The sequence below is a fragment of the Helobdella robusta genome, assembly GCF_000326865.2.
Source record: "Helobdella robusta unplaced genomic scaffold HELROscaffold_47, whole genome shotgun sequence".
NCBI lineage: Eukaryota > Metazoa > Annelida > Clitellata > Rhynchobdellida > Glossiphoniidae > Helobdella > Helobdella robusta.
The window spans coordinates 111073-133034 of NW_008705176.1; the positions used below are offsets into that span (position 1 = coordinate 111073).

The 21962-nt window shown below is 31.7% G+C and overlaps 3 protein-coding genes across 3 annotated transcripts; all 3 read left to right on the forward strand.

The window, feature by feature from the left end:
- Positions 1-2876: 2876 nt before the first annotated feature.
- On the forward strand, positions 2877-4796 carry HELRODRAFT_178263 (hypothetical protein; the record flags this gene model as incomplete). Its single annotated transcript, XM_009026404.1, has 2 exons — positions 2877-3599; positions 3756-4796. The coding sequence occupies 2 exons, from the start codon at positions 2877-2879 to the stop codon at positions 4794-4796; spliced, it is 1764 nt and encodes a 587-aa protein (XP_009024652.1).
- Positions 4797-7763: 2967 nt separating this feature from the next.
- Positions 7764-9748, forward strand: HELRODRAFT_178264 (hypothetical protein; the record flags this gene model as incomplete). The annotated part of the gene is made up of 5 exons (XM_009026405.1): positions 7764-7935; positions 8151-8249; positions 9034-9164; positions 9285-9405; positions 9612-9748. The coding sequence occupies 5 exons, from the start codon at positions 7764-7766 to the stop codon at positions 9746-9748; spliced, it is 660 nt and encodes a 219-aa protein (XP_009024653.1).
- A 2147-nt stretch (positions 9749-11895) lies between these two features.
- Positions 11896-13897, forward strand: HELRODRAFT_193283 (hypothetical protein). The gene is made up of 2 exons (XM_009026406.1): positions 11896-12401; positions 12985-13897. The coding sequence occupies exons 1-2, from the start codon at positions 11999-12001 to the stop codon at positions 13527-13529; spliced, it is 948 nt and encodes a 315-aa protein (XP_009024654.1). The 5' UTR covers positions 11896-11998; the 3' UTR covers positions 13530-13897.
- The last annotated feature ends 8065 nt before the right edge of the window (positions 13898-21962 follow it).

Sequence of the window (21962 nt, forward strand, 5' to 3'; positions counted from 1 at the left end):
TTCCTCATCATTCTGATAGCTACGTTTGGCATATTTATAAACATCATCGTCGTCGTCATCATAAATATTCTTATTATCGTTGTTATCATTATTATCATTACTATTATTATTATTATTATTATTCTTATTATTATTATTATTATTGCTATCCTCATCATCATCATTCCCATCATCACCATTTTCAATATTAAAACCCACTAAATCAAGTTTGCCAACGCTGCTAGCAGCAGAATCATCATTCTCATCACCATTATTATTATCATTATTATTATCATTATTATTATTTTCATAATCTAATGATTTAGCGTTTGATTGTTGTACTGACTGCTGCTGTTGTTGTTGTTGTTTTGGCTGTTTTAGAGGGATTTTAGTTTTTTGTCTAATTGGTAACTTTGTTGGCGATTTTAGCTGTTGTGTTGGTTGTTGTTGTTGTGGCCTTTGCAGTTGCGGTAGTTGAGGTTTTTTCTGTTGTTGCTGCAGCTGCTTTAATGGTTGTTGTTGTTGTTTTAGTGGTTGCTGTTGTAGTTTTAGCGGTTGTTGCTGTTTTAGTGGTTGCTGTTGTTGTTTTAGTGGTTGCTGTTGTGATTGTTGTGGTTGTTTTGGCTGAGTTGGTTGTTGTTTTGGCTGAGTTGGTTTTTGTTTTTGCGGCAGTTGTAAAATTTTCTGTTGAGGCTGTTGATTTTTAGAAGCCGTCACATTTTTTGCATGAGAGTTTGGTTTTTGACCGGTTGCAGCAGATGGTTTTGTTGGTATCTTGAATGTTGAATTTTTGGCGGTAGGAATTTTATTAGTGGTGGTAGGTATTTTACTTGTGATGGTATTGGGTATTGTATCATTAAGTGTTGATGATGGGTTTGTTACTGCTTCGTCAGGTATTGTAGAATTTGTGGTGGCTTTCGGTAGTAGCGGCGATTGCGATATTGCAGCTGTTGGTGGCTGTGGTGACGCTGTTGTTGCTGGTGTCGCTAGTGGTGGCGGCGTCCTTGGTGGTTGTGATGTAGGATTTACACCATCATCAGACATGGTACAAAATAAATGTGAACAATTTTTTTAATTAAAAACTCCGGTATAGATAGTTTGAAAATGGTTTATTACGCATTGCTCATTGACATATTCGAGGATTATAAATTGTTGTTTTAATTAGTAATTTTCTTTAATAAATAATCATATTTATTTATTATTTAAAAAAAAAACAAATTATGCTATGAATAATTAAATAAATAAATTGATGTCTTTATAACGCTTTACCGATTACCAAACAAATCAGTTATGAAATTTGAAATTAATTGCAAGGAAGAAATTTTTAAATCTGAAGGCTATACATCACATATATATATATATATATATATATATATATATATATATATATATATATATATATATATATATATACATTTCACACAAACACACACACACAAACACACACACAGTCCTTCATTCTGTGATCAATCAATGAAAACTGTATATCGAGCGGTGTAGCGAGAGGCATTCAATAAGATCGTGTATGTTGTGTGTGTCCTTGTGTGTCCTTGTGTGTGTGTGTGTGTGTGTGTGTGTGTGTGTGTGTGTGTGTGTGTGTGTGTGTGTGTGTGTGTGTGTGTGTGTGGTGGATAAAAGGATGATGATGATGAAGGAAATGATGTATATGATGGAGATGATGATAAGAATGATCGGGTAAATATCAGACCTCTACATCTGCGAACGATCTAATAATAATTCTTAATTGCCAAAGAAGGCACTCTTGGATACGCCCGTATCAGTGTGTGTGTGTGTGTGTGTGTGTGTGTGTGTGTGTGTGTGTGTGTGTGTGTGTGTGTGGTGTGTATGCGTATGCGTAACGTTCGAGATATGACGTGTCATATAAAGTTGACACCAATAAAGAATACTAATAAGAATAATTAAAACTCTGTTATAATGTTGACGCCAATAAAGAATATTAATAAAATTATTGGAGTGTTGTGTCAGTGAAAATGATAAATAATTAAATTCATAATCGCAAATTACAAAATATAAAATGAAAATGCTGATTTACGGAGACAAAGTAAGACATAAAAGTCTTGTAAAAGCCAGAGTGAAAACAGACAAATCAATTTTACAATCTTATGTGCATCAGTGTGTGTGTCCTTGTTTGTGTGTGTGTGTATGTGTATAAAGTTGGAAAACCATGAAAGTTGGTTGGCAAACTAACAAAGTTAGCACACTAACAAAGTTGAAACATCAACAAAGTTGGAACATCAACAAAGTTGAAACATCGACAAAGTTGAAACATCAATAAAGTTGACACGCCAACAAAGAATAAATATATTCTTTATTGGTTAGGTGGAAGCTCTTTTAACAAGTTCAAAGAAATCTATTATGAAATTAATCATAAAGTTAGAATAAAAAAAAAACTAAAGTCAAATAAAGTCAAACAAATTTAAATAAAACTTTGTATATTAAGATAGAGTTATAAAAATTACTATAATAACAAAGGCGGTTGTAATTATAACAACGATGCCTTAACACGCCTTATGTTAATTGGTCTGTACAAAGTTGTCTTTGGCCGAGATGAAACTTTGTTAAACCTATATAAATGAAAGTCAAGGGTTGTGTAATCATTACTGAGATCAACTCTTACCTCTTCACATCGCCTGCCTTCTGCAACTAATCTATCCAAACTACTGCAACTGATTTATTCAGCCCTCAGCAAATCTTCTTTTTTTTATAAGTTATTTGTTAGAGCTTAATAGTTTTGAAAAAATTTTCTTCCATAATTACATTTTCACTGCCGATTCAAATTGGTAATAAGGCTGAGGTATTAAAATCGTATTGAAGTTGCATTAGGAATAAATCATACTTGAGTTTTAAGTTATTTACGAAGCTCAAACGATTTAAAAATGGTTGCCGTGAATCAGCAAGAGATGAATCAACAGCAGCAGCAACAACTACTACAATCTCTAGTATTGGAGTGTTGTGTCGGTGAAAATTCACCAAATGCCAACAAATTCACATTAGCAGAAATGGCATCAACAGACTCTCAAACAATTCCAACTCAAGGAATTGTGCATAAAAAACAAAGAAATCTCAACTCACCCGCAATTATGTCGTCATTAATTCCGCTGATGTCACCATATTCTACCCTAGAATCACCATCAGTATCGGCTACATTATCATCGTCATCACCATTCGAACCACTTGAAACATCAACACCTGTACGAAGATCAAGGTCACAATCAGTGCGTCCAACATCACTATCTGAAACATCATTATCAGTGCGTCGATCGAGATCGTTATCGGTACAACCGACAGATACCTGTGGTGATGTTAAAAAAGTGGTGGAAATCCACGAAATGAAGATAAGCGAGGAGGAGAAACTGAGATTGGTGATGGAGCAGAGTAACGAATGGATGAACCGCCAGTCTTACGATAGCATTGAACCTCAAAATTACGGATCTAAAAACAGCTTCAAGCCTTGGAACCCCCCAAAAACTAGTCGCCTCGTGCCAGCGTTCCTCAGACAGAGCTCAAATATTCTGCCACCCAACTTTCGCCCACCACCTATCGAGAAGACAAAAAATTTCGATGACGATGAAGATGACGATGATGGCATATACGTTCATGTAAGATTTTTTTCTTATTCATAATAAATTTAAATTGGCAATTTTTAGAAAAATTATTTTACCAGATGTTTAAAATAATTTAAAAAATTAAGATGCTTCCAATAAACCAATAATAATGGTTAAGCTATAACAACAATTTATATATCAATCCAACAGATAGCTCCGGTCGACACAATCATGGAGAGACACGGGAACAGACTGAGGGAATATTTTGCGCTGACCGTTATCCACGACGTCCCGGCGGATTTAATAGAGGAGGTGGAAAGTATGTACTATAAAGAATACGTGTACAGGGATTTGTATGGCAGTTTGTTCATTTTCAAGCATAAAATAGAACTCTTTGTACAGAACTACGGCGCCCACAACTTATGGTTGAAAGATCCACATCATCACATCTACACTGAAAATGATTTCCGCTGGAGTAGCAGATTAAATACTGAAAAATTTTCACAAAAAAATGTTCAAGTAAAAATTTTTTGTAAACAATGTGATGGCAATAAACTTCCATTTCAACCAAAGCAACAAGTTCAACAACCACAAAAAGCCCAATCTCCACAAAAACAACAAGCTCAACCACAAAAACTGGTGGAGTTATTAGATCCGGCGATTATCAGTCACTCCACTACACCTCCAAGTGAACCGACCGATCCAGTTTCACGTAAAGTTCAACCCACACAAGAGAATGAATTTTTCGATCCGGCAATTATCTTTCAATCCAACACTCCTCCACCTGAACCAGTCAAATTCGATTCATTTGAATATTTCGACCCGGCCATTGTTGATTGTTCCTCGATGCCAGCACGCGGATTCAGCATTCCAGCACCTCACAAATATAACGAGACTCCCTGCGATCAGCCAAAACAAAAAAGGGAAATCCAAAATAAATCCACCATCACGACGACGTCAAAGAGAGCTCCAAAGAAAAATAACAACAAAGGCAACAAAGTTAACAACTTTGATAGAACCAAATGTTCCTCGATGCCAGCACACGGATTCAGCATTCCAGCACCTCACAAATATAACGAGACTCCCTGCGATCAGTCAAAACAAAAAAGGGAAATCCAAAATAAATCCGCCATCACGACGACGTCAAAGAGAGCTCCAAAGAAAAATAACAACAAAGGCAACAAAGATAACAACTTTGATAGAACCAAAGGCACACGCAACAACAGTCAAAGGAAAAATTTCAAAATTTGAACAGAAGTGTTGCAAAGTGCAAAGTGTATATACGTGTACAGTGTACATATAATTGTAAAAATGGAAAAAGTCACAACAAAAGAGAAAATTGAAATACAAAAAAAAAACAGAAGAAAGAATTAAACGCAAAAAAAAGGATCTTATTCAAACATTTTATCTTTAAATATTTATAAATTAATTTAGCAATTGTATATAATTCAATTTTAACTGAATTGCGAATAAATTTTTATTTATTATTTCGTGAAATTTGTGTTTTTTAATGGTTGGCCTTCTATTAAAACTAATAGATGGTCTTTTAACCATTCTGCAATTAGTCATGTACCTACTATAATCTTCACATTCATTTGCAATATTCATAGTATTCTGACTAATAAATATCACATGGCGGTTAATTTCATAAATTATAAAAAAAACTTCAAAAATTATTAAAAAAAGTTAAATAACGCCAAGGTAGCGTTCGAATTTCAGTGAAATTTGTTTTCTACTATCATAAATACTCATAAATAGAATAGGGATCGTTAATATAAATTGAAGTAGATACGCTTGAAATTTGATTACTTCCCATTATTCAAAACACTCTCTCGGGCGAATTAATTTCCAGATGGAGAAGGAAGATATGATGATAGTAGTGGGGGATAGTAGAAGCAAGAGGACGCGAGCAGAGGAATGATTGGAGCGGTCGTCATCACCATTCTGCTGGCCCGGGCTTTTGTTTCAGTTGGTTACTCATTGTAATTATTTTGCATTTTGCATTGAATGTCAAATTTTATTTCTAAACTTTTAAAACTATTTATGTGAAGCAATTTTCTTTGTCCTTAATGTTGTTTAACGACAATAACAAGTAAGAATAACTATTTTTATACCCACTATCTAATTCAATAGACGTATTCATTATAGATTACTCAACTAAATTTGAATGAAAATAAAAATAATGTCCTAGAAATTCATTAAAACAAATTAGTTGTTTGTACAAGGGCACCAATGTGACTAAATATGAAAATTGTTTGTTGTTGAAGTGTTAGTAAATAGACAACCTTTTCTGAACGCAACTCAAATTGCATTTCAATTGTTGCAAACCACTCTCTCAATGCCAAAATAACGACCCATTCATAAAGTTTAAAAATTGATCACCAATGTTTCAATAACTTATTCATAAATAATTAAATATTTTCATCGAGTGTTTCTTCTAAGTAATTAGATTTTTTCTAATCTATAACTGTTGTTAAATTAATCATAAATAACAGTAAACATAATTACAAAAAAGAATTGAACTATAGTAAGTAATTGTTATCTTACCCCAGTTGTGATTTTGCTTTTGAGAAAACAAAGTGAAATATGACAACTTTTATTAACTTATTTACCTTTCTCATATTATTTTGCCTGCTATCTCATGTTTTGCTTGTTAAAAGATTTTTAGAATTTGAGTTTCAAAATTTTAAAATTTGAAATTAAGAAATTTTGGTAAAAAGTTAGTTTTTAAACTATCCTTCGTCTTTTCCACCGAACTAATGCTAAACGTTGAAGAGGAAATTGCAGTGTCGCTCCCAGGTAAGCGCTCAAAGTACTATATTTCAATCTCTACCTGTAATTAATTGTGTGTTGTGTTGGAAGACCATATTTTATACAGTATTGTATGAATTGGCATCAATCAATAAAGTTTGTCCTTTCAATTTTTTAATTTTGAACCACCAAATAAATATCTTATGTATTGTTTGTTGTTGTTGTTTATTGTTGTTGTTGTTTGTTGTTGTTGTTTGTTGTTGTTGTTGTTTGTTGTTGTTCATGTTTGTTGTTGTTGTTATTAAAATTATTATTTATAATAATATTATTATTATCCATTTATTCACTCAGTCATTGTTGTTGTTGTTTGTTGTTGTTTGTTGTTGTTGTTGTTGATTATTATTATTATTAATATTAATAATTCAAATTCCGATTCAAATATATTTGTAGTTGCGCAATTCGGTTATTCACTTTTTTCGTTCATTCACCTATTTATTCACTCATTCATTCGCGCATTCGTTAGTCCATTCATTCACTCACTCGTTCATTCTTTTATTCATTTGTCTAATAAATCATTCATTCATACATCCATCCATTCATTCGTTCGTTCGTTCGTTCATACATTTATTCACTCGTTCGTTCGTTCGTTCATTCAATCATTCATTTGTTTGTAAATAATATAATATAAATAAAGGTTTTACTACTACTACTGCTAACAATAATATTAATAATAATAATAAATAATGATAATATAATTTATATCAATATTACTATATTAATTATTATTATTATTTGTAACATTCCTGTGCATCTCTCAAATTAAAAGACTGAATAATAATAACAACAACAATAATAATTATTATTATTATTCTTATTAATAAATTAACTATATAATAATAGACTACACTAAAATAACATCTAATAAATAAAATCATATCTGTATAACAATAAAGTAAAAATTGAGATACGTACATTAATTAGAGTAAGCTATTTATTTATTTGACAGTGGTATTAAAGCTCTAAGATAAAATGATTGATTATTATTATTTAACCGAATTAACTGGGCAATATTTTTTATTCATTCATTCATTTCTCCTTTCATTCATTTCTTCATTCAATCATTCATTCATTCGTTCATTCATTCGTTCGTTCGTTGGTTCGTTCGTTCCTACGTCCGTCCGTAAATTCGTCCGTCCGTCCATCCATCCATTAATTAATTCATCCATCCATTCATTCATTTATTCATTCATAATAATAATAATAATAATAATAATAATAATAACAGTAATTATATATATATGTGTGTGTATATATATATATATACATATATATATATATATATATATATATATATATATATATATATGTATATATATGTATGTATGATTTCAAATAAAATAAATTAAATAGACTGTAATTGAATAGTTAAAACATAAAACGATTGAATTATTTACAAAAGTGCTAGACATGGCAGATGAAGGAATTTTGAGGAGAGGTGATGGAGCCGATGAAGAAGGAAGATTTGATGATGGTGAGCAGAGCAGAAGCAGGAGGACGTTGTTGCTGGTGATGGCGGGCAGTGGAATGATTGGAGCGGTCGTCTGCACCATTCTGGTGGCCTCCGTTTTTGCCCTAGCAGGTTCTTTATCCTAATTATTTCACCGAATGTCAAATTAAATTTCTAAACTTTTGAAATTCCTTGTGTGAAGCATTTGTCAAATATTATTAATACTTATGTTTTTTTTTAAATATTTAATTTTTATGATTTATTCAATTTCACAGTCTCAACAGCTACAACAGCTACTACAACAGCAACAATTTCTACTACAACCGCTACAACCACTACTACAACAGCTTCAACAACTACTACAACAGATTCAACCACTACTACAACAGCTTCAACAACTACTACAGCTTTAACTACGGTCACAACTACCAACCTAGCAACAACAGGTATGCTCATTTACAATATTTTTCAAATTCTAAAAATGGTTTTGCAGATAAATTAAACAACATATTATGTAAACAAATTGGCAAGAGTATTAATAAACCTTAAAAAGATTTTGTTCTTTGGCAAGCATGGCAGTTTCATGTTCCCGCTCTTATATATACATAAGTTTTTAATTTTATCATGTCGTGATTGGCGATGGGCAAAAGTTAATTGAAAAACGTTACTAACTTTTGAACGGTTCAGAAAACTTTAATTAATATCGTTATTTAAATAAAGCTATGTTTGTTTGTTCGTTCGTTTATCCGCTTGTTTGTCTGTTTGTATGGTTGATTTGTTGGTTGGTTGGTTTGTCGGCTGGCTGGTTGGTTGGTTAGCTGGATGATTGGTTGGTTGATTGGTTGGTTGGATGGTCGTTGCATTACAGCAACCAACATGGTTAAAAGTTACTTGATAGGCTATTTTTAACATCGTTGCGAAAAAAACTATGTGTGTATGTGCGTGTGTGTGTGTGCGTGCGTGTGCGCGCGCGTGTGTGTGTGTGTGTATTTTCAATACATATTAATCAGTTTCATTCATATTTATGTTTATAGTTCAACATAACTCAAAAACACTCCACAGCTTGTGTACGTGGTGTACGTGATGCTACCTCGGAATATAAACAAGTAAAACGTGATCCTGGAATAATTAATATAAATGGACGCCTCATTTTCCTGTGGACATCTTTTGGACCAGCAAATTGGAGATGTGCTACTAATTTATACACTACTTTTTTCATTTTTTATTCAGCACAACCGCAACAGTTGATCAGATTTAGCCTGAGTATGGAAAATGTGGCTAATTATAATTATTGTTTCTTTGCAGTTTCTTATTCTTCTACTTACTCTATAGATATAGCTGTTCCTCTCTATAACAACCAGGTTGGACAAAAATTGACGAGCTATTTAAATTAATCTCTGTTTTGTTATATTTTTTTTGAATGTTGATCATGTCGTAGCATAAGTGAATAATTAAAATTGTAATAATTTTCAATCGGACAGAGCATACCGGAAGATGTTATCAGTGGCGGGAACTACAAGTATAAAATGATCGGTTTGGTATTCAACCCTTCGAACAATCAGACGAATACTACTTTTGATTTCATTAAAATCGAAGTTGCATGTTAGCTACAAGCAACAATGTAAACATCAATTTTTAATCGTAGCACTGTTTAAGAATAAACTAATTCACCTTTCATTGAGCAAAACTAATTTTTTATTTTTGTACGAGCTAATCTCACTAATGAATAACAATATGTGATGGTACGTAAGATTGAGCATGAAGATGGTGTTACTATCGTTTTAAGATGAGGATTTATTCCCTAACAGATTTTTATTTTTATTTTATCCTTTTTGTGACCATTGTGGAGGAGCGATATTGTAGCGGTAAAGTGCCTGACACTGCCTCTGCAGTGACTGGATTCGATTGCAGAGTGTTCTCCGCATATCACATGCAATGTGTTTGATGCCTCGTTTCACATGTATTTGCATGCAGTGTGTGTTTGTTGTCGAGGCATGCGAAAAATATTTGAGAGAATTGTAATAAATAAACCAGTTTTCATTAGTTTTACTACATTATATTGTTTCTAAAGACTTATTTTAATTGTTATATATTATAAAGTTGTTATACGTTAAATAGAAATACTAATTAGCTTCAATGTTATATCCTGTTACTTATAACAACGCGGTTCTACCCTGGTTATCTTTATAAGGTTAAAATAATTGGTTTGATGTTATTTTCATTCTGATGATTTGATTGAGGCTTCTATGGTTTCTGGTGGTTCTAAGTTGAAATGGTGAAATAAATTAAAAGCTTCAAGTCCTTAGAGTGAATTAAGCTGGTAGTTTGTTACCAGATTCAGGCAGTACTCAATTTTGGTAATGGAAATCTCGACGTTTCGGATATCTAGTATCTTGAATCGAACGAATAAGTCAATTCATTAAGAAAAATAATTGTTAAGATATTTTCAAAGTCATCAAATACTACGTTGATAAATAAGAGATGTTACTAAATAGTTTATAAATTGCCATTTCCGCGGTGTTCAACAACAACACTCCTCAATGAATTTATCTTTTTTCTAATAAATAATTGTTTTATTAATTGTGGATAACAGTAAGTAAATTGAATTACAACAAAGAATTGAACTGTCGAGAGGAATAGAACTAAACTGCATGACCAACGAACAGATCTTAAAATAAATTATTCATCAGAATTCCATCACGGCAGAAAAAAAAGTATGGAGAGAAATTTTCAAATTACCAAAATTTCTGAAAACTTAAACTATAAGCTTAGATCCTATATGAAATATAATTTCATTAATAAATATAATTATATTTATATACAATAATATTATACATATAGTTCTCTAAAATGTAGTTTAATACTCTATTTGAAGACACATTTAATACACATAAAATAACCTTTCTCTTCTAGCAACTAGTGAGTGATTATTTATTTCTCCAAACAAATTTTGTGGAAAATAATAACGCTAATTATTACATATTAGCCTACTATGAAAAATTAAAAAGAAGAAATTAATTTTTAACATCATCAATGTTTTTTGATTTTGTAAAAAAAGAAAATATTTTTATTCACGCTCAGTTTGAATGATCCAATTGTTTGTTACGTATTATGAACAAACTTGACACTAGAAATTTAACAAAACACGACAAAGAATTTTTTAGGGTTCCATGAAGACTGAGTCCGTGCAAGAGACCCTCCGAGATTTCAACATTCTTCAACAACTTCAACATAAGTGTGCTTTGAATTTACTAATAACCGCCTGTAGCCGCTTAAAGGTGTGACCCGCCAAGATCAAGGGTTTGAGCTGCAGTCTCCCTTCCCAATATTTTTAAACAAATCTGTGCTGATGATTTTCATTGTTGTTGTTTGCATTAGCAAAATAAACTCGAGTGTTTTTGTTGCTGATGTTGTTTATGCAGAGAATATTTTAATTACAATTGACTCACAGGGATTGAAAAACGGCATTTATTTCACCATGATGACCTTGGTCCAGAGGTCGCACGCAGCTAGCATAATCAAAATTTTCATGCTTTGCCAGTTTTACTGTTAAATCATTAGATGAACCATGCCATGTCTCGGTCAATACTAACAAGTCCATGCCATTTGACAATAACTCATAAACCGCATCATATTTAGAAAGTATTGACCTTATATTTAGTAGACAAAAAATATTCTGTCGCTTTTAAACATGCTAATCTGGTTAACAAATAGCAATATGTTGGGTAACGTTGTGTGACGGTGCGTTCAAAAGAAAATTGAGCATGAAACTATTGAGACCATCATTATAGTCACTGAGTGATGAAGTAACAGAATGACGTCACCATTGACTCGAACCATCGTTTGATCATCTTGGTTGGAAGATTATTTTCAATAAAAGATTAAATGGTTATGGGGTGATTTTATTTAATTTATATTTAAAATGCAAAAATAATAAAACTATCATCGTTTTATGTTATTAATTTTTTTCTTTTTTGTCTTCTATTATAAAGACTTGTAAAATTTTGCTGGCACTAACTGTTTTTACAAATTAGCGATTCTTTGGAAAACATTCACTTACCTGTTCTTCGTACAAAGACTATCCGTTTGGTTTATAAAAAGCGGGAAAATTGCTAGAAATTGCTTATTGATATAATAATTCTACCAAAATAAATAAAGTATATTAATACGTTCACGCAGTTATAATTTATTAAAAATGTTTTCGAAGAGTTGTGATAATTGCAAGCAACCGAAAGTTACAAAGCTGCTGCCGTGCCAACATTGTTACTACTGCTGCTTCCTTTGCCTGGTGACAACTGAGGGTAAAATTGATTGCCCTGTTTGTTTGGCAAGCCACGATAGGTCGCTAATTTTGAACTTGGACCCCCACCACAACATGGAGGTCTCAGCGAGAAAGGAGGTAGCTGAAGAAAAACCAGCCAAGCTGCACTCATGTGAGATATGTGCGAATAAACCCGTGGACGCTTGCTGTGTTGACTGTGGACGAATCTTCTGCTCTGGCTGCATCGAGTTCCACAACAATGTAGAAAGCAACAAGACACATGTTATCATTCAAGTCGAAACAGCCCTAGGCGAAGATTTCTTGGCTAAATACAATGGTGAAGTTTTTTTATACAATCAAAATGTAATTTTTTTGTTTTTTTTTTCAAAAAAATTTTGACAAGTTTTTTGTTTTTTAGTCCTCAAAAGGGGTAGGCATGGCAAGTTTTTTTGGAGGGCCGCATTACAACTTTGTAGGTGTTAAAGAGTTGCTATATAAAAATCTCAGTTTCAGAAACAGGCCATGAATGATTGAAATTTTATATTTATTGTAAATTTTTTGAGACGTAGAAGCTTACCACATGTTATTTTCATTGAAGCACTCAATTGCCATCATTTTTAGATTTTATCATGTTAAAAAATGAATTATTGCGAAAGGTTTGACACAAAAGTTTTTTAAATGAGTTCTTTTTAGACAGCGAGAAAGTAATAATGCAATACCCTGCGCGTTTGTACCTACTTTTAAAATTTTGGTTCCCACTGGGTTTTTTTTATAAATTAAGATTCAAATAAAGCAAAAATTAATTTTTCTTAGAAGGAAAACTAAACTAAGTTTGCAGTATAAAATAGATTGTTATGACGGGCCACGGGTCACAGCCTGCCTCCCCCCTGGTTCATAATCATAGTAATAAACATTTTCAGAGCTTTTATCGAAAGTTGAGCTGGAAGCTGAAAACATAAAATCAGAAATTAGTCAGTATGAAACGTTGCGAGAGAAGAGCCAAGAAATACTGGAAAGTTTCCAAGTGGACGAGGACTCGGAGAAATCAGAAATCCTCTCCACGATTCAAACTAAAGGCGATACTGCAAAAAACAAAATTAACTGTCACGTGGCAGAAGAAATAATCAAAGTGGAAAAATATTTTGAAAATATTAAAAACGAACGTCTGAATTATCAAGGAACCGCCAAAAACTTGATAAAAGATTTAGAGTCCCAAATTGACTCACTGAAAGAAACCTTGGAAACTCTGGACGTAAACACTATTACAGACTACCAACCTCCAGTTTTCTCAAAGCCAAACTGTCCTTACTATAAACCAAAAAATGGCAAAAGACTGATGTCTCCGAGTCCACATAGTAGCCTCACAGTTCCCGAAACGTTTGACCAGGCAGTTGAAAATGTAAATAATTACATTGGGGTCTTCGATTTTCATGGCTCCACGATGAAAAAATCAAAAAGTTCATAATCGTACGTTATTTTTAGATTATCTTGTATAAGTATTTCTGAACATTTTATTTCATTTGATATACCCCACTATTCAAAGGCGAAATTTTTTGTGTTCTTTTAGTGTACAATATGTTAAAACTTTAAAAAATAGTTGTTCTTTTTATCTGTTCATACATTATTATCGTTACAAGACAAACATTCTTAGAATTTTTTCATTCGTAAAAAAATTGTAATAACATCATTTATTTTGCTTCCAATGACAGTATTAAATAAGAAATTTTTTGAATTAATCACGGTTTTTGATAATTGTTCACTCTGATATCAAATGTTTTTAACTGATTTTTCAAATTTATTGGGTTTTATTTGATTTGATTGAAGTAATCACTATGTTTATAGGTGGTGTTGAATTATTTCAAAGCGTTACACATGCAAAGAATTTTATCCACCGAGTGGAGGAACTAGAGTCCCAAGCGGATAAAAAATTCTCAAAACTCGGCGGATTTTGCGGATTTTGTTTGTGCGGTTTGTCGCGGATGCGGATTCAAGTGCGTTATTTAAAAAACCACCTACGAAATTAAATTTTCAATTTTTAAAAATTTTCAGATTAAAAAATTTTGTTTTCACGTTTTATGTGCATGTATGTACGTGTGTGAGATTGTATGTGTATTTAATGGCCATAGCTGAGTCTCTCTGGGGTCTACGTTGAGAAAGCCAAGCGAGCAGCTTCTACTAACTACTTCAGCAGGTTTTAACAAATAAAGTTAGTTGGCATACTTACGAAATTGCATGGGTTTTAACAAACAACTAATACAAAAGATTTATTTGACCAAAAAATATTTTTAAAACAATATAATTAAATCGAATTATTTAATTTAAAATTATCGTCGTCAATTTAAATAAAAATATAGCTTTTGTTCAGAAAACAGAGTGGCTTACTGAAGCCATGGTGGGCTTAACTGCGAAATTGCATGGGTTTCAACAAATAACTGATACTAATTATAAACTTGACTCAGTATGTTTAAAACATTGTACTTAAATCAAATTATGTAATTTGAAATTATTTTTGACAATTTAAATGAAAATGTTGCTCTTTGTTTCGAAAACACTGTGGCCAACCTACCGCTTAACAAAGCCATAAGTTACTTACTTATAAAATTGCGATATTTTCATTAAAATTGACAAAAATAATTTCAAATTACATAATTCCAGGTTTATTGGTTAATTAGTTGATTGTTTGATTGGTTAGTTAAATGATTGATTGATTATTTGGTCAGTTGATTTGATTCAGCGGTTAATTAATTGATTTGTGATTTGTTTGTTGATTGACTGGTTAATTGATAGTACAGTATCAAACAGTATCTTATTGAACAAAGTAGTATCAAAAAATAAATAAAGATACTTGTTTAAAAAATTTTAAAAATTTTCAGTTTGATTTCATTGCGATATCAACGATGATGATTGTGACTGACTAATTAAAAAACTGGGTAGACAAATGATCTCATGTTAACGGTAGTTATCTAACTGCCTGTTAGTGAATTAGCCGGTATAAATGTTATATTCAATTCCTATCAAATAAATTTGACCAAATATCATACGCTCTTCTATTTCACTTACATCTTAATACATTAATACGTTTATAATGTTATATTTACACATTCAAATTGTACAATTGTGTTTTCGCGATATCGATGATGATAATGATGATGATGATTGTGACCTGACTGATTACACTGCCCGACAGTGTTTTTGTATCTGAACCAAAATTAGTTGTTTCTTATGTATTTCCACCTGCTGAATCCGAAAATGACATTAAAAATTACATATTAGCTCTAGTTCAAATTTGAATGAATAAATTTTTATTTTTTGGTAAAATTTTTTTATTTTTTTTTATTTTGCCTCTTGGCTATTTATAATGCTTTATTTATGGAGGCACAAATGAAATAGAAGAAGGAAAAGAAAGCCAGCCTTCCACATCAAATGATTCTGATTTTGTGTCAACAGATGATGCATCACACAGATGGAGTTAAGCAGAATTAAGTGACCTCGTTCGAGATCTTGACTTGTCACTGAAAATGGCAGAACTTTTAGGGTCTAGATTCAAACAGTGGAATCTTCTCCAATCTGATGTTAAAGTTTCCTATTTCAGAAAACGGCAACAAAATCTTCTTCGTTTTTTTGAGAAGAAAAATAACCTTGTTGTTTGCGTTGATATCTATGGATTAATGTATTGTCTCAATTTGAACTACGATCCAAGTGAATAGAGATTATTCATAGATTCATCAAAGCTAAGCTTGAAAGCTGTATTACTGCACAATGGAAATCATTTTCTATCAGTTCCTATTGGCCATGCAGCTCACATGAAAGAAATTTACCTAAATATGAAAACTCTTCTTAACTCAATTATAACGAACACAAATGGAAAATTTGTGGTGACCTAAAAGTATTCCTAAAAGTATTGCCACACTTTTAGAAATGCAATTAGACTATACCAAATACTGCTGCTTCTTGTGTATGTGGGACATAGAGACAAAATTTCATATTACACACAAAAGGACTGGCCCGCAAGAAATCTCAACTAAGGTGAAAAAAATTTTGTTGCTGAAAGATGTACTTCTTCCATCTATACACATTAAGCTGGGTTTAATGAAAAATTTTGTCAAAGGAACAAAGATGGACAGGCTTTTAAGTATTTAAGAAACAAATTTCCAAAACTAAGTGATGCAAAAGTAAAAGAGGGTATTTTTGTTGGACCATAGATACATGAACTTGTGAAAGATCCTGCATTTGATGAAGTTTTGAAGGGGCAAGAAAAAGAAACTTGGGAATCTCTCAAGGGAGTGATTTGTGGATTTTTAGGCCACAGAAGAGATGATATTGTTAACAGTACTTCTGCAAAAATGCCATCAACTAAGACGTAACATGTCCTTGAAGATTCACTTCCTCTACTCACATTTAGACTTCTTTCCACTTTGTGGAGCTGTTAGTGATGAACATAGAGAAAGATTCCACCAAGATATTTCTGTAATGGAAAAAAGATATGAGGGTCGTTGGAATGAAGCTATGCTTGCAGATTAATGTTGGTTTATATGTAGGGATGCTCCAGAGCTCGTATACAGGCGGAAAGCAAAAATGGCACAATCGCGCGAAAATATTCCATAATATTTTTTATATTTATTATTTTTTATTGTTTAAAACTGTTAGAATGTAATCTTTATTGAAAAAACTAAATGCACTTTAAATATTATTAAAATAAGTAAATTATATGTCATATTGCTATGTTGTGAATAAGCAAAACCAAAATTTTTGTTGTTGTTGTATATCTCAGAAACTAGAGCTAATAAAAAATTTTTGTTTGCATTTTTGTTTTTCTTACCCCAAAATTAGTATAATTTGACTAAAAAAGTTAAGGATACAAAAAAAAATATTTTTTTTGTTGCCCAGTGTTATTAAGCATCAAAGAAAATTTTTAAAATAAGATTGAGAATTTGTTACGGAATCGTTGGAGGAAATGACGTCATGCTAGCGGTATTCTATACTTAGTGAAATGTATCCCTTCAACTTCCACACCAAGAGAACAAGCTTTTTCAAAATCTGAAAAACTGATAAGCATAAAAAGAAATAGATTGCGAGATAGTTCAATTGGAGGGTGTGCTTGTTTAAATGATTGGACGGAATTACTTGGCAAATAAAACTTGTGTATATGTTCTAATTTAATTAAATTTTGAATAAAATATTTTTTAAACTCGCTCGCGTTGTTTCTTTGTTATCTATATTGGGATATTTGTATATAAAGCGAGCAAAATTTTAATATAAAAGCGTTTATAAATCTACGCATATTGGCTCAGTTCGGCTTGGCTCAGCTTGGAATTGGATCTTAAGCAAGGTATGGTCTCAAACTATTTGGAATTCTCTTCGATATAAATTAATATATATAAATAAACTAGAATATATGTATACAAATAATTAATAAAATTATATGTTTATATAAAAAGCAATATAGCAGATTCAACCAGCCAACCAGAAAGTTTCGAAGGCGTTCGTTCGTTGACGTCAATTTAGTACGGTTGGCATTGTTGTTAAGACTGTATAATAGTATTTTACCGATGTGAATGATTGAAATGATGAGAATGTAGGGTTGAAACGAATGTAAATAGGAGCTGAGACAGCATGAAAATCAGATCAGGCATTTTGCCTCGCTTGAGGCTTGAAGCAGTCTGCCTGATCTCACTTATTTTATTTTTTTATTTTATTTTATTCATTTTATTTTATAGAGTTATATAGAGTTGCGCGGCTACATATGTTTGTCTGTGGTTTGTATGCTTGTATGTTGTATTTTTTTTTAATTTTAGGTGGGTTCTTTAGCGGTTGCTCATACATACATACATACATCATGTTTGTTTGTGTGGTAGTATTTTATGTTCTGTTTTACTCCTTTTTCTCTTTCTTCACGAGTCTTAAGTTAAGTTAATGAAACATAGGTAGAGAAGATTAAAAATTAATTTATTATATAGGTAGGCTAGGGTATAAGGTAATTTAGTAAAATAGGTAGGCTGGGGACTTCTATTCTATTCTAGCATAAATCCTATATAGATACTCTTCTTTGAGGTTCTTTTCTTTGCCGACCGGTCGGCTTCCTTGCGTTTCTCTATTTTCATTTTAATTAATTAAATAAATAAGATTTTTAATTCATTTAGGTTCATTCATTCAGGTTGAAGCTTCCAGAGGAGTTCATCGTGGAAGATCAGAATGGTTGTGATGTCACGCTACGTTCGTTCATTCAGTGGCAAAGAATGCACGCCTGGCTGGGGTTTGTTTTACGGTTTCTCTGCGGTTACTTTTTTGCCAGTTGGCTGGCTTTTCCGGCTGACGGGTTTCACCGCGGCTCGTTTCTCTATTTTCATTTATATTAATTAAGTAAATGAGATTGTTTCATTTTATTCAGGTTGAAACTTTCAGAGGAGTTCGTCAGGGAAGATGTCAGGCCACGTTCATTCACTCAGTGGCAAAGAGTACACGCCTGGCTGGCATACGTTTAATTTTTTTTTCTCTGTAATTTAACATTAAGTAAAAATGATCACAATCGTTTGCAGAAATGCACAATCGTTTGCAGACCAACAGACACACACACACATACACACAGATACACACACACACGCTCATATCAGACAGAACACACGTGTGTTTCTATCATAGTGAGAAGCTACTAAAATAACAAGTTCATATTTGTTCGTTAGACGTTATAGCAAAAATGAATGTATGTAACTTCAAAACAAGCGCTTTCAAAACGACGCATATACATACAACTAGAAGTACACACGCACACATAAACAAAAAGCACATACACAAGATACATTTGATCATTAACACACATAAATGCTTAAACCATTTCCAAGACACACACACCTACACACACAAACAAATACACATACACACGCACATACAACACGTGCTCACACAAACTCATCTCATATCACATTTTTTTTTGACAAGTTAGAGGCGCCATATAGTCTGATTCCCACCTGTTGAATACAAATATTTATATATTCATACACACATACATTCATGCATACATACATACATACATACATACATACATACATACATACATACATACATACATACATACATACATACATACATACATACATACATACGTACGTACGTACATACGTACATACGTACATACGTACATACGTACATACATACATACATACAAACATACACACAAACAAACAAACAAACATTTACTTCATTCATCTCCAAGCATAATTCTATATTTAGTGTGTGTTTTCGTTTAAGTGTTTATTTGAATATTTGAATGTTCGTTTGTTGTATGTGTTTGTTTGTATGTATGTATGTATGTTTGTTTGTTTATTTGTTTGTATGTGTCCGTACGTTTCATTTCATTTCTATATTATAAAGTTTTGTATGTGTGTGTTTATATGTCTGTGTGTGTTGTTATATATATATATATATATATATATATATATATATATATATATATATATATATATATATATATATATTGTATGTGTTTGTATGTGATTGTATGTGTTTAGTTTAAATTTGTTTATTTTTGTTTATTTCTTTGTTTGTATCATGAGCTGTTGAATGTATTGATAGATATCTGTATGTTTGTTTAGTAATTAATCAAATTAACTTTGGTTAGATTTGGTTTCATTATATTTCACTAATTTATTGAGTTAGTTTTTGGATTTGTTTAACTTTTTCAATTCAAAACAATTCCAAGTGGAGATGGATGCTACGTAAGATTGTTGTGTGTTGCGGTCCTGGTAGTGCTAGGTAACATAAATAAACTTTAAATAAATAACTATAATGTTATAAGATTTTTATTGTACGTTTGATTGTATGTGTGTTTATATTCTTGTTTGTTTGTGTGTGTATGCGTGTGTTTGTTTTGTGGTTTGTTTGTCTGTGTTTGTCTGTGTATTTGTGTGTGTGTGTGTGTTTGTTTGCACGTGTGTGTATTAGTATGTATTATGTATAAAAATGTGTGAGTTCTTAAATTGTAGATCCGGCGATATTTTGAAAGCGGGCGTTTCGGAAGAGACGGTGCAGTATATGCATGCACGCCTGCTTCCAATTTAAAATAGATTTCATTCTGTTTCGAATAACTCTATTGTAATGACGATGACGACGATGATGAAGACGATGACGATTATCATATTATTACCATTGTAATTTTTACTATTGTTATTATTATTAATATTATTATTAAGAGACGATTAAAATAATTATGACGATTATGGTGATGATGATTCTCATCATGATGAATATTATTATAAAATAAAAGACCACAGATGACAACTACGGCTAAGATGGTTATGATGATAGTACTGACGTCATTGTCAGCAGAGGCATTATAAACACACAGAACCGTAAAATAAAATTTAAGTTATGGTACAGTATATGCTCACAGTATAAAGACCAAGATAAAATGAAATGATAGTGTTAATATTAATGATAGTATCATTAGCTTTGAATAAATACTACTTAATGATACTTGATACTAGATGGTAGTAGTAGTAGCAGCAGTAGTAGTAGTAGCAGCAGCCGTAGTAGTAGCAGTAGTAGTAGTAGCAGCTGCAGCAGCAGCAGCAGTAGTAGTATTAGCAGTAGTAGTATATTATTGGCGTATATTACAGGCACTAGAGAGTTGAAATATGAATAATAAATGTTCTTGTACGAATGAAATAAATTAAATTCGAAATAAAAATAACATTAAAATAACAAAAGAAATAACTTTTATTGTTATTATTGTTTTTATTGTTATTGTTATTATTATTGTTGTTGTTGTTGTTATTGTTGTTGTTATTTTTTTTATTAAACAAGTGTATCGCAGGTGTTGGTGAGACCAGACGGCGCCTCATAATGTTACTCTCGTCTTCGTTCCGCTCTCTCTTGCTCTCTATCTCTCTCTCTCTCTCTCTCTTCCTCTTTCTCTCTCTTCGTACGTATGGTGTGTGTGATTTACGTATGTGTATCTGTAAAATACTTGTATATATTTGTGTGTACATGTATTTATGTATATGTGCGGGTGTAAGTATGCATATTTGTATTTGGGCTTCCGTATGTGGTTGTACGTTCATGTGTGTGTTGTTTTTTGTTTATGTGTGGTGTGTGTGTGTGGTGTGTGTGTGGTGTGCGTGTGTGTGTTTGTGTGTGTGTAAGAATGATGTACGTGTTGATGATGCTCGTGATTATTATTATTTATTAATACCATTCATTCTTTTCATGTGGCGTTAGTGATGTTCAACACTTGGAGCCATAAAACCTTCCGTTCTTGCTTATTCACGCCACACACACACACACACACACACACACACACACACACACATACACAATCAGACTTAATCATAAATAAACTCTCAAAATACTCATAAGAATCACAAAAACAAACAGATATATATGCGCCACATATTTTTTCTACATGTATATATTTTTGCTTCTAAACATACATACATAAGTAAATACACATACAAACATACAAACACACACACACATATACATATATATATATATATATATACATGTATATATATATATATATATATATATATATATATATATAAATTCTCTATATATAAAAACTCTCTAATAATATTAATATAAATAAATAGATATATACAGAGATACACACAAACATACACGAAAGCAAACTCATGAAAACATCATCATGAATATTAAATATATTTGTATATAACTCATATAAACAACACTGGCATCATTGTATATATATATACACATATATATATATATATATTTGTATATATATATATATATATATATAGAGAGAGAGAGAGAGAGAGAGAGAGAGAAAGAAAGAAAGACAAATATATACTGATATAGATATATTTTAAATGTATATATATATATATATATATATATATATATATATATATATATATATATATATATATATATATATACA

Coding starts and splice junctions, on each gene's coding strand:
- HELRODRAFT_193283 (XM_009026406.1), top strand. CDS start 11,999: ATGTTTTCGAAGAGTTGTGATAATTGCAAGCAACCGAAAGTTACAAAG. Junction 12,402..12,984: donor TTTCTTGGCTAAATACAATG/GTGAAGTTTTTT, acceptor AAACATTTTCAG/AGCTTTTATCGAAAGTTGAG.